Source organism: Suncus etruscus, chromosome 9 (genome assembly GCF_024139225.1).
Source record: "Suncus etruscus isolate mSunEtr1 chromosome 9, mSunEtr1.pri.cur, whole genome shotgun sequence".
In the NCBI taxonomy this organism is placed as follows: domain Eukaryota; kingdom Metazoa; phylum Chordata; class Mammalia; order Eulipotyphla; family Soricidae; genus Suncus; species Suncus etruscus.
Window position 1 is genome coordinate 103,097,418 of NC_064856.1, and position 13,188 is coordinate 103,110,605.

The 13,188-nt window shown below is 33.7% G+C and overlaps 2 protein-coding genes across 2 annotated transcripts; one reads left to right on the forward strand and one right to left on the reverse strand.

Annotated features, from left to right (window-relative positions):
* Nucleotides 1-6,515: 6,515 nt before the first annotated feature.
* Nucleotides 6,516-7,469, forward strand: LOC126017715 (olfactory receptor 5A1-like). The gene has a single exon (XM_049779766.1). It carries the CDS (start codon nt 6,516-6,518, stop codon nt 7,467-7,469), a length of 954 nt encoding a protein of 317 aa, XP_049635723.1.
* A 4,363-nt stretch (nt 7,470-11,832) lies between these two features.
* LOC126017713 (olfactory receptor 5A1-like) lies at nt 11,833-12,786 on the reverse strand. The gene has a single exon (XM_049779765.1). It carries the CDS (start codon nt 12,784-12,786, stop codon nt 11,833-11,835), a length of 954 nt encoding a protein of 317 aa, XP_049635722.1.
* Between the last annotated feature and the right edge of the window lie 402 nt (nt 12,787-13,188).

Consider the following 13,188-nt stretch of genomic DNA (forward strand, 5'->3'; position numbering starts at 1 on the left):
AATTATGTAATTATGTTCAAATTAACTAAAGCAATATGCACTCAAAACAAATGAGTTCAAAAATACACGGTTGTAAAAATTCACTCAAGACTAGAAGAAGACAAATTTATTCTGACAGGAGAATAAAAATGAAGCAATGTTCATCATTTTTAAAACTATTAGATACTGAATAGGAGATTTGGGACTGAAGATTCAGTAAAGAAATTAATGTACAAACCTTGCCTGTGGCTAACTGCCATTCAATCTTGGCATCACATGATGCCCCCATGTTGCCCTGAGCATCACAAGATTGTCATTGGGGAACTCCATGTATCAATGAGTGTAGTCTTGGAGGTCCCTGAGCACCAAAGGTCCTGAGAAACAGTGATCTTTAGGCCTTGAACTGAAATATGGTCCTGTCATGCTGATAATCACTAAGAAGAGCTTCCTGCCCCTCTAAACACTACTGGCAGCCCCTCACATAAATAAAATTCAATATTAATAAGTAAGCATTACAATATCTTTTGTTTTGTTTTGAGTGGCAAGTGGTCAATCCTCGCCTACATTCACAAATCATTCCTGGTGACTCAAGGGAGCATATGAGGGAACAAGTTGTAATAACATTCTGTCCCAGAGTTCCCTTATTTTTAGGTTATTGGTATGAAGACATTGAACCATTGGCCTTCTGGCTCTGTCATTTGGGGGGAAAAAATCACTTAGCTCCTTTAGTTTTGGTTTCTAACTGTAAAACTATGATCAATAATAGAGCTTTTCCTAAATGCATTCATTTCTAATGATCCAAGCATATTGAAGTTTATTCTTAGCCATGAAGATATGATTGGACTTTGGGGATGTGAAGAATGAATCCAGATGGGACAAGGAATATTGGTCAGGTTAAACTGGGAATATCAAACCTTCATGATTATCTGGACTCCAGAGAACAAGTACCTGGAGAAATTTTCCCATTTGTCTTTTTTTATTTATTTCCTCTGCACTTCTTAATTTAGAAGATATCTACTAGACATCTGCTTTGTGAGTAGCAAGCCTATTTCTTGACAAACAGTTTTGATTTTTTGAGTCATTCACCTTAATCTTTTCATCTTGGAAAGGTGAGAGTGATGGTAAATATATAATTTTTATATTTGGCAAGAATTTTGTCTTCAGTGAAATCTTAATCAAGGTGAGAAATCTGGTTTTAGAAAGAATAGTAGTTTCTGGTTTTCAATGTAGAATTACTTTGATGATCCTCAAACACTGACTTTCTTTAATGTTTCTGTCTAACTCTCATAACCTTGTTCTTCCCTTTGTTCTATTTTATTCCAAATTTTATAAAATTTAAAAATATATTAATTTCTAAACTAAATCAGGCATAAATATCAGGTGAAGAGTAAATATGAAAACCTAGGAACACAAACTTGATGACATATTTGTATTTGTTTTTACAGTTTTGTTTTGGGGTCACACTCAGAAATATTCAGGATTTATTCCTAGCTCTGTACTCAGTAACTACTCCTGGGTAGTACGTATGTGATCATATGAGATACCAGAATAGAAGCCAGATTGGCAATTTTTCTACCCACTGAACTATTTTTTAGATCCCAAGCATGTGATCTTAAGTATACTAACTTCTATTTTTTCACCTGTAAAAGTTAAAATAAAATGATCAACTAGGATGCACTGAGATAATGTATATAAAGCCTAACACATTACAAAAATTATTATAGAGTTGAACTCCAAACTAAAAATTATTTTATCAGAATATTCTAATGACTAAATCAGATGTTAAAATACTTAATAAAAATGCAATGAATATTCTGGAATAGTTTAAGTTCATCTCCAGTGTTATCGGTGAAGATCCTATGATGTCAACACATTAGACTGGATGGCACAGGTTTGCTCCAGGCCCAAGTATTATTTGTCTTTTTGCTCTTTTCTACATTTATTTTTCCTACTCTTAATTCAACAACATTCAGAGTTTTATAATGCAGAAATTTCAGGTGTCATTATATGCTCTGTATAACAGGTCTAAAAAAGGTTTTAATTTATTAGATCTACATGATAAAATCTCAGTGAATATTTAAAATGATCACCCATCCTTTTCCCAAAATTTCTTAGATTATTTGTGTACACACACAAACAATTATTGAAGTACAGTAAATAAGTTAATAAATTCTCTTTCTCAACTTTTTAAATTTAACACATTATAATGAATTTTGAACAAGATAGTTTACAGCCCTTACTCATCTGATTCTAATGAGTTAATCAGGTCAACTAGTTGCACATAAGACTGGCTCTGTTGCCAGAATGTAAGAAGAAAGTAAATATGTTAAATTAATTTTATAGTAAAATACTTGAGTTTTTTGGGAGAGTGTAACCTGGTGATGCACTGAGGTTACTCCTGACTTTGACCCCAGAGATCACACTGTGTAGTGTTCTGGGGAATTTATGAGATACTGACGATTCAGCCTCAAGCAAGACAAGTACCTTACTTGCTATGCTATATCTCCAGAACCAATTTTATAATAAAATACCTTTATTTAGTGAAATATAAAGTGATAAAGTCAGAGAGAATATGTATATTTATGTGTGAGTGAGATGTTCAGAGAACAGACTTCTCCAGAAATGAAAAAGTCTAAAGTATAGAATTTTAATTCAATTGATAAAATGTCTGACTTATATTTATGTTGAACTATGCAATGCAAATTTTATCTTAAAACTAAATTCTATAAAAATAAAGTGCACCGCTTTTTAAAAGACTCAAAAAGAACAAAGGAGTTTTTTGATATCTGTGTTAACATTGTCATGCTTCTGGTTGATCTGTTACATATAATGGCTCCCTCAACTTAAAGAGAAAATTATTTGTATGATTTGTTCCTGGATAAACACAGGTGACTTGCCTTTCCTCTATAGGAGGACTGAATCTACATCTGTCTTAAGCAATGAGGCCTCTCAGTGTTAATATTACCTCAAGAATTTCCCCAAATTCTACAAAACTCTAGCACCCTTAGAATTCCAATCACCAGGTACAGCTATCGTTTATTGTTATTTCTTTTTTTTTTCTTTCTTTTTTTTTTTTTGTTTTTTTGTTTTTGGGCCACACCCGGCAGTGCTCAGGGGTTACTCCTGGCTATATGCTCAGAAATAGCTCCTGGTAGGCACGGGGAACCATATGGGACACCGGGATTCGAACCAACCACCTTTGGTCCTGGATCGGCTGCTTGCAAGGCAAACGCCGCTGTGCTATCTCTCCGGGCCCATTTATTGTTATTTCTAAGTAATCCTGGATAACTAATAGACAACATTAATTTGACAATAAATGTATATTTATTATAAAAGATACAATTAATAGTAATTAGTAATTAGGTGTACAACACAGTATTTTTAAATAAGTAAGTGTACTAATTTCTTACTAACATAGGATTATTGTATGTATATAGTTCCACAAAATTAGGATGTTTCCCTTACAATTATGATTTATATATAATGACAAACTTTTAAATAAATAAAATACTATAAATATAGTCATCACATTATTTATTCTTACTCATTATGATTTTATTGATGTTCTGACTGGAAAATTGAACATTTTACCAACTTATACACATTTTTACGGCCTCTGATCTTCTGTCTCTTGAACCCACAACTTTTTGTTTCTGTAGGTTTTTGGAGTAAGTTTTCACATATAAGAGAGATCATATCGTATTCATCTTTTCTAGTGACTCATATTGTCTAATAGTGTAAAATATTTAATATCACCAAAGCAAAATTTTCACATTTTAAATATTTACCTGTATTTTACTTGCTTTTTAATTGTAATATAGTGTAATCAAAATAGTGTTAATTTTCATGCTTTTGGCATACAGTTTCTACACCACCAGCATCAAAGTGAAAATATCCCACCACCTTATTTTACTTCTAAGTCTTCCTCTTCCTTTTCTAATATAAATAACCACAATCCCTTTTTCCCCCTGCCTTCCTACTAGTACTTGGAAATCTTTGTTCTATAGCTAAAAAACAAATGTTTGTTATACGGGCCCGGAGAGATAGCACAGCGGTGTTTGCCTTGCAAGCAGCCGATCTAGGACCAAAGGTGGTTGGTTCGAATCCCAGTGTCCCATATGATCCCCCGTGCCTGCCAGGAGCTATTTCTGAGCAGACAGCCAGGAATAACCCCTGAGCACCACCAGGTGTGGCCCAAAAACAAACAAACAAAAAAAAAAAACAAAGGAAAAAAAAAACAAATGTTTGTTATAACTAGAGACTCTCTATTACCTTTGCTTCTATTGTGTTACTTCTGCATAATATTCTATTGTGTGTATATAAACCACAACTTTCTGGTTCATTCACTCATCTAGATGTATTTGAGTACTTGGGTTATTTCAATAGCCTGGCTTATGCACTGAGTTGAGCAACCAACATAGGTGTAACTAGATATTTTCAAGTTGTTTTTCTTTTTGACTGTTTGGAAAGCTAACTCCAATTTCATTTGATCTTTCTATTGTTTTTATTGATACTTTATTATTACTTGGTTTGACTTAGTTTGGGATTTTTACCCTTTAGCCTGCTTATATGAGCATTTCTGATATCAGTATCTCTTGGTACGAACTTTCCTTGCTTCTGTTTTTGTGTGTTTCTGAGGCTCTAATTGTGATTTAACTCTTTTATTTTAAGGAATCTTTTTTTTTTTTTTGATATCCACATTGACTCAATGTTTGGTAATATATTGTTTAGTTTCCAAATGTTTAAGGTTTTCTACATTTCTCTTGGGAGTTAAGTTTTACCTTCATGGTATTGATGTCTAAAAGGATACGTGATATGATTTCTATTTTTTATTGCTAATTTTTGAGTTGTGTCTTAGCATGCGGTATATCCTGAAGAATGTTCCATGCTCACTGCAGAAGTGTATGCTTGCAGCCTTTGGAGGTGAATGGTCCTGTAATTTTCTACTGATACCAACACTTTCATTTTCTCATTTAGGGCTATGGTTTCCATTTTTAGTGAAAGAAACAATTATTTATTTTTCCCTGACTCTAACCATAACCTTTCCCAAATTCTATGTCTTCTAACCTTAGCCTTAACCCTAACCCCTAAGCTCTAACCGTAACCCTAAAAACAACAGTTTAAGTTGGAATGTGGCAGGTGTTACACCTAAACCATTTCAAAGAAAGAATATAAATTTATAGAAATACTCTTAACCTGTAGTGCACTGCTAAATTAGAGTTAATTTATTGGGTAACTTGCTTGCTCAAATCCTGGTAAATTTCTTAGAAGCAAGTTAAAATTTCCCTTACAAGCCCAGTAAAAGCAAGATGCATTCGTTGTGAAAAGCTGGTTTCCTTATTAATATATAACTTTTGGTTGATCTGTCTAGTGATGAGAGTGAATATTAATGTAGAAAGCTATTATCATATTGTGGTCAATGTATCTGCCAGGCCTACTTGCAATGTAAGCATGAGCTTCAAACATTTCCCTCTGTCATAAATATTAATAAGAGTTTATTTTCCTTGATCTATTGGTTTCTTACCGAATTTCTATCTCTTAGTTAGTTTAAGTAATAGGGGCATTTAATACAAATTTGACTAGTTATGTTTTATTAAGATTAATATTTGTTTATATGATTATATTACAACCATTTATTCTGATCCTATAGATGTACTGAGTGAATTCAAATGTGTCCCTTGTAAACAGAAGTTTAATTGTCTTTACACCATCCAGCCATTCCAAATCGAAAAATGAGTTCAAATTTGACTTAATAAAAATTATTGATATAAAATTTTAAACTTTTTCATGAGTACATATTATATTTTAGGTGAGAATATTTTACATGAGAACATTAACTGTTTTCCTAATATAACAATGTTATTTTGGATTTTACAATTTTCCCTCGACTTGCATTTTTATGTTGATATTGTGTTTTGATCTGCATCAATCTTCAACAAACAATAAGATTTCATATTTTCTTACAAGTGTATAGTATTCCATTGCATATAAATTACAACTTCTTTCTGCACTAAACTCTTATTAGATATGCACTTGCTTACATATACTTGAGTTGCAAATAAAGCTGCAATGAACATAGATGTTAATATATCTGTTTGAATTAATGTTTTTGAAATCTTGGACAAGATGCCAACAATTAGAATATTTGATCATATGGAAGTTGTTGTCTTAGTATTTTTAAATAAACCTTCATATAATGAATTGCTTCTTAATTCCCATTAAGATGGCTTGAGCATCATGAAACTTAATATTTAGGTCACTAATATTTTTAGGAACACTGATATCCAATTCAGTAATTGGTAACTATAAAAAGGATTTAGATTGACAGAAAAATTCATTAGAATCAACTGCAAATATTGCTATTTTTAACATAACACCTTATAGGGCCCAAATACATGATTTTATATGAAACAGAAAAGTGAGCTTAACATGACTATTTAAAATTGTATATCTAGTCAGATGCATTACTGGAAAAAATTAAAATTTTGTCATTTGTAACTAAGTCATTTTATTCTTTCATCTTTTTTGTTTCAGCGATGGAATCAAGCATTTCGCTAGGAAGGGTTAAAAATCACACAGCAGTGGTCATGTTTGTTTTCCTGGGAATCACAGATGAAAAAGAGTTGCAGGTCATTCTCTTTCCAGTCTTCCTAGGAATTTATCTTGTGACCTTATTCTGGAACCTGAGTCTTGTCATACTAATTAGGATGGACTCTCAACTCCATACACCCATGTACTTTTTTCTCAGTGTCCTGTCATCTATAGATGTCTGTTGTTCTTCTTCCATTAGTCCAAGGATGCTTTCAGATTTCTTCAAGGATGAAAAAACAATTTCCTTTATTGGCTGTGCTACTCAGTATTTTACTGCATCTTGGATGGGTCAAACCGAATGCTGCCTCTTGGCTGCCATGGCCTATGACAGATACATGGCTATTGGGAACCCTTTGCAGTACTCAGCCATCATGACACCTGGTCTTTGTCAGAGGTTGGTTACTGGAGCCCTTGGAACTGGTTTCATCTGTAGCTTGCTTGAAACCATTCCTGCCTTTCAGATGTACTACTGTGGGCCAAATGTCATTCAACACTTCTTTTGTAACATATCTGAAGTAATTGTATTATCTTGCTCTAGCCCCTTCCTTACCCATATGCTTCTGTTTTTGGCAATTTTGTTTGTTGCGTTTGGTTCTTTCCTTGTCATTCTATTATCCTATGGTTTCATCACAGTATCCATCCTGAAAATGTCTTCCCTCAAAGGTAGTCTCAAGGCCTTCAATACCTGTGCCTCCCATTTGACAGTTGTAACACTCTTCTATGTCCCAGCCTTCTTTGTTTACTTGCATCCTCATTCTCGACACTCTGAAAAACAGGACAAGGTACTGTCAATATTCTATGTTATTATTACACCCATGCTAAACCCTCTTATCTATAGTCTGAGGAACAAGGAGATCAAAGAGGCACTCAAGAGGATATTAAAGAGGACTGCACATTAGTTATACTTGTAATGCAACTCAATGAAAAACAGCAGAAAACAAATGCATACACAACAAAACATTTGTACGGTGTCCACTCATTTTAATTTTATTGACATTTCTGTTTCAAATAAAAATATATATTCCTTTGCTTAGAATTTAGTAACTACATATTTATGACAGAGCACACAAGTAGAGTTCCTTTTATTATTGGAAACAGTTCAAATGTCTATTTTTTTTCTTCAACATGAGTTTTTGATATCCTGGCATGAATGACACCATTATTATAAATGTCAAATTCTAAGAAAAGGAGATATTGGCTATAATATTTCTTTTAATTTTCTTATGTTATATTGCTTTTCTTCTCTATTCCAAATTCCAGGATTTACTAAATTTATGTTATAGTTTCCACAGCCTACATACTAACAATATACTCTGTAGAATCTATCTATCTATATATATCAATATACATTATGGAAATGTCGTGCTTTGCTCAATTTACATATTAATGCCTAACTGACCTTTCTGTTTCAATCCTTTTGTAGACTGTATGCTTAAATAAGATTTTTCACATATCTGTATGTGACTAATAGGGATAGTCTATAAATGATTTTTGTTCAAAAAAGTATAACCACATTGGAGACTTATTTGCAGAATATTTGTGCACATTTTGTATTTAATATATTTTAAAATGTGATTACCAGAATTTTTAAATATGTTGTACTACTGTCATTTTGTTAATTATATATCAAGAGTATTAAATATAAAGAATCTTCAAACATAAAAAGTTTAAAATTCTTTAATCATATTTAATCATGATTTTGTTTTGATATCCTATGTCACAATATTTTCTACAGCAAATTTCATAATTACATATATATATATTTCTGTAGCATTTTCTACTTCTATGTATCATGTGTCATGGGGACATCTTTGGGGAGAAGGGACCTAGACAAGCATTTTAACAATACTGTTAAAGCAACTAGAAAACGACCAACAAAGTGAACCCAAAGAAAGCAGAATGAAGAAAATATTAAATAGAGGGGAAATCAATCAAATGAAATCTAAAAAAAAAAACTACAATAGAACACTGAAACTAAAAGTAGAATCTTTGCAAAAGAAAAGTAAGATTTAAGTCTTATTTATTAAATAAGTCTTATTTTTGGTAGAGTCAAAAAGAAAAAGAGGGCTGTAATAATCTGAAACATTATGAGGGTCGGGATTGTAAACATGGTGAATAAATAAAACTTTAATAAAATCAAGTAATGCATTTAACTTATAATAAAATTAAGTGGGAGAGGGGCTAAAATGTCTTTAATGAAGATATAAGGATAACATACAGGCAGATAAAAATGTTCATCTTTATTGATTTTTAGGAAAAATTCACATAAAAACAACAATGCAATATCATTTCATACCAGTGAGAATGGCCAAGATTAAAAAGAATGTAAACAGAATAGCTATGATTGAACTGGGCTAGCTCCATAGGCTCTTCTTGTGTTATTATCCCAGGAGCAGGAAATATTAATCTGCAAAAATTATAAGTACACTTACCATTATATACAATTGCTTTAAAATATTATTCAGAATAGCTAATACCAAGAAACAAAGCTAGTTTTCAACAGAATAGTGGATAATAAAAATTTATACATAAGCAGTGTGTACATATCTATGAGGGAAAAAAATCATTTCATACAATTTGCCACAATCTAGAAAGATTTTAGGATATTGGGCTAAGTTAATTGAGTCATAAGGAAAAAAATAAAGACTGAGGGATGTCACTTATTTGTGGACTGTTAAGAAATAAAGCTAGAGATATGATAGTTTCCAAATTAAGCAAATCCAGACATATTTTTCATCAGAAGAGTCTTCAAAATAGTGAATGTAAACTGAGCTGGCCCAGTGCAAAGATCGCCATTTTGTTTGTGGGCATGGTTCTATATACTTATCTTTTATTGTGCTTATACTTACACCAGACCCTAACTAATATATGCATCGTTTTCATGATTATCTTTAAAAATTAATGTTTTATATTGTTGGGATAAATGCCGCAAAGAGGCACCTCTAGGTCATATATGGAAGTTCTATTTTTAAAGTTTTTGAGAAGTCTCCATCTATTATTTTTCATAGAAACTGAGATTCTCAAAAATAGGGGAAAAAAAGAGTTATTTTCATCACATCCCACTAGAACTAGTTAATTCTAAACTTTATTTTTCTTTTTCCAGAAACAGTTAGTTTACATAATTGTTCATTGTGCAGTTTCATGAGTTAATTGTTGCAGTACATATTCCACGCAATAATGTCTGCTTCTTTCTACTATTGTTCCAGCATCGACATCATTAACTACTTCAATTCCTTAGCCTCACTTGTGAAATATTTGTAATTCACTTTGCCCACAATAAAAAAAATGACGAAAATATTTTAAGCATAAAAAATACCAATACTTAGTCTCTGCTGATTTTGAGCATTTGTTACTTAACTATTTTGTTATTTTTATATCTCACATATAGAAATATCATACTTCATCTGCCCTCCTCTTTCTTACAAACATCAACCAATATGATATTCTCCACATCCATGTAACAAAGAAATTCATGATTTTATATTTTCTTAAAGTTGAGTAGTATGGGGGCCGGAGAGATAGCATGGAGGTAAGGCATTTGCCTTTCATGCAGGAGGTCATCGGTTTGAATCCCGGCGCTCCATATGGTCCCCCGTGCCTGCCAGGTGCAATTTCTGAGCCTGGAGCCAGGAATAACCCCTGAGCACTGCCGGGTGTGACCCAAAAACCACAAAAACAACAACAACAACAACAAAGTTGAGTAGTATGTCTACTTTGAGGAAGTGTTTTTGAAGCTTATTTTCTCATTTTTGGAAGGAGGCTGCTTTTTGTTGTTGACTAGAGATGTGGAACCAGGAATGACTCAGTACAAGGCAAATACCTTAATCCTTTTATTAGCTCTATTGCCCTGAAAACTGACTTTTAAGTTGATTATACTGCTTAGATTAGTTGGTAGTGACAATAAAGCATATTTTAAAAATATGTTGCCTTTTTTCCTTTTCTTTCTCTTTTTTTCTGTGGGGGTGGGAGTGGGGTCACACCAGGTGGCGCTCAGGATTTACTCCTGGCTCAGAAATCGCTCCTGGCAGGCTCAGGGGACCGTAAGTATGGGATGCCTGGATTTGAATTGCCATCAGTCCTGTGCTGGTTGCGTGCAAGACAAACTCCTTACCGCTGTGCTATCGCTCTGGCCCCATATATTCCCTTCTTGTAACAACATGGATGGTACTTGAAGTGATTAATGTGAGAAGGCTGAATACATAGTTCAAGGATGGGTAAAGTGCTTGTCTTACATGAAGCCAACTGAGGTTTGATATTAGGTTCACAATGGTCCCCCGACTGAGTGATCACTGAGGTAAGAGCCAGATGGCAGGCCTGAGCACCATCAAGTGTTCCAAAAATAAAAATATTGCTCCTACTACTAATAGTAAAATTTTAAATTGAAAATAAATTAGAAGGGGTTAAGAAAGTGAAAGATAATTACTAGATGACTTAATTTCTATATACAATTTAACTTTTTTTTTTTTTTTTTGGTTTTTGGGCCACACCCTGTGACGCTCAGGGGTTACTCATGGCTATGCGCTCAGAAGTTGCTCCTGGCTTCTTGGGGGACCATATGGGACGCCGGGGGATCGAACCGCGGTCCGTCCTAGGCTAGCGCAGGCAAGGCAGGCACCTTACCTCCAGCGCCACCGCCCGGCCCTCTATATACAATTTAACTAGGAAAATTAAAAACACATAAAATAATTTAGTTACTTAATTCAAAATAGTGGCAGAGGTTAAATGGTTGATGAATCAATCTGATCAAGGTTAGTATAGTGTAATATATACATTTATTTATGTAAAAGCAATATCCAATAACTTTTCTTTTGGATTTTTGGTTTTTTGGTTTTTGGGTCACACCTGGTGGTGCTTAGGGGCCACTTCTGGCTCTGTCAGAAATCCCTCCTGGCAAGCAGGTGGGACCATATGGGATGCTGGGATTCGAACCAATATCAGTCAGTGATCGGCCACTTGCAATGCAAATGCCCTACTGCTGTGCTATCTCTCCAGCCTCTGTATCCAATAAATTAATATAATTTTTTAAAATATCACTAAATTAAAAAATGTATTTAAAAGATAAATTTAATGGAACCAAAGGATTAAATTTTTATATTTCTACAATTTTATTGGAAAACAAAAGATCACATTTACATTTTTCTTTGAGAAGACATAATAGGTGAAAAAACATTACATTTTATTCTTCCATTTACTTTAAGACCTGTTAGGGCAAATAATATTTCATTATATAAATAAACAAAAAGTAAGTTATTCTTGCTGTAATTAATGTGTTGTCTTTTTCATTCCCCTCCTGAATGCTTCCTTAATTTCCTTATTCCTTAAACTATAAATTAAAGGGTTCAACATGGGAATAATAATAACATAGAACACTGACAGGATTGTGTCCTGTTTATGAGAGTGACCAGAACTAGGGTGTCCATACACAGCAAGAGCTGTACCATAAAAGAGGGTCACTACTGCCAGGTGCGAGGCACAGGTATTAAAGGCCTTGAGACTGCCTTTGAGAGAGGATATTTTCAGGATGGAAGCTGCAATGTAACCATAGGATAGCAAGATAATGAGCAAAGACCCAAAGCCAATGAAAGTAGCTACTAGAAAAAGAATTATTTGGCTTATGAAGGGACTGGAGCAAGATAAGGTAACAATCTCAGGAACATTGCAAAAGAAATGTTGAATGATGTTTGGCCCACAATAGTACAGATTAAAGGAGGGAATTGTTTCAACTAAGCTACAAAGGAAACCAGTTCCAAGAGCTCCAGCAACCATCAAATGACAAAGCCCAGGTGCCATGATGGTTGAGTACTGCAGAGGGTTCCCAATAGCCACGTATCTGTCGTAGGCCATAGCAGCCAAGAGGCAGCCTTCAGCCTGACCCATCCAAGCTGCAACAAAATACTGAGTGGCATAGGCAATAGGGGAAATTGTTTTTTGATCTCTGAAGAGATCTGAAAGCATCCTTGGACTGATGGAAGTAGAATAGCAAACATCTATAAGTGAAAGGAAACTAAGGAAAAAATACATGGGTGTGTGCAAGTGGGAGTCCATCCTGATTAGGGTAATAAGAGTCAGGTTAGATATTAGAGTCACTAGATAGGTTCCTAGGAATATTGGAAAGAGAATAAGCTGCAGGTCTCTTTCATCTGAGATTCCCAGAAGAACAAACATGACAACAGATGTGTGATTGCTCTGCCCTTCCATGGACATGCTTGGCACCATCTCCTGAGAAAAAGACAAAAAATGAAAATTTTATTTTTTTTAAGCACACACAAATTCATAGATATTCTTTATTTTATTTTTATTTTATATAAGTTAATAAACTTTCACCTCTATTCATTAATACTACATGAATCTTTTCTGTATAATCACAACCTAAACTGGCAAACATTGTGTATAAATATTTTCACTCTGTCCTGGGGGACAAAATTAGTAGTTCAGTATCTTTAGAACATTATCCCATAAGGTACTTTCATTTTATGCTTTTCCTTTCAACTTACAAATATATGAGATTTGGAAATATGCCAAATCAGGATCAAACTGTCACATCCCTATACAATGATAGCCAGTGATTTTAATCAAGCATTTTTCTGATGGTAACTAATTCAGTATTGAAGAAGCCTT

Coding starts and splice junctions, on each gene's coding strand:
- LOC126017715 (XM_049779766.1), top strand. CDS start 6,516: ATGGAATCAAGCATTTCGCTAGGAAGGGTTAAAAATCACACAGCAGTG.
- LOC126017713 (XM_049779765.1), bottom strand. CDS start 12,786: ATGGTGCCAAGCATGTCCATGGAAGGGCAGAGCAATCACACATCTGTT.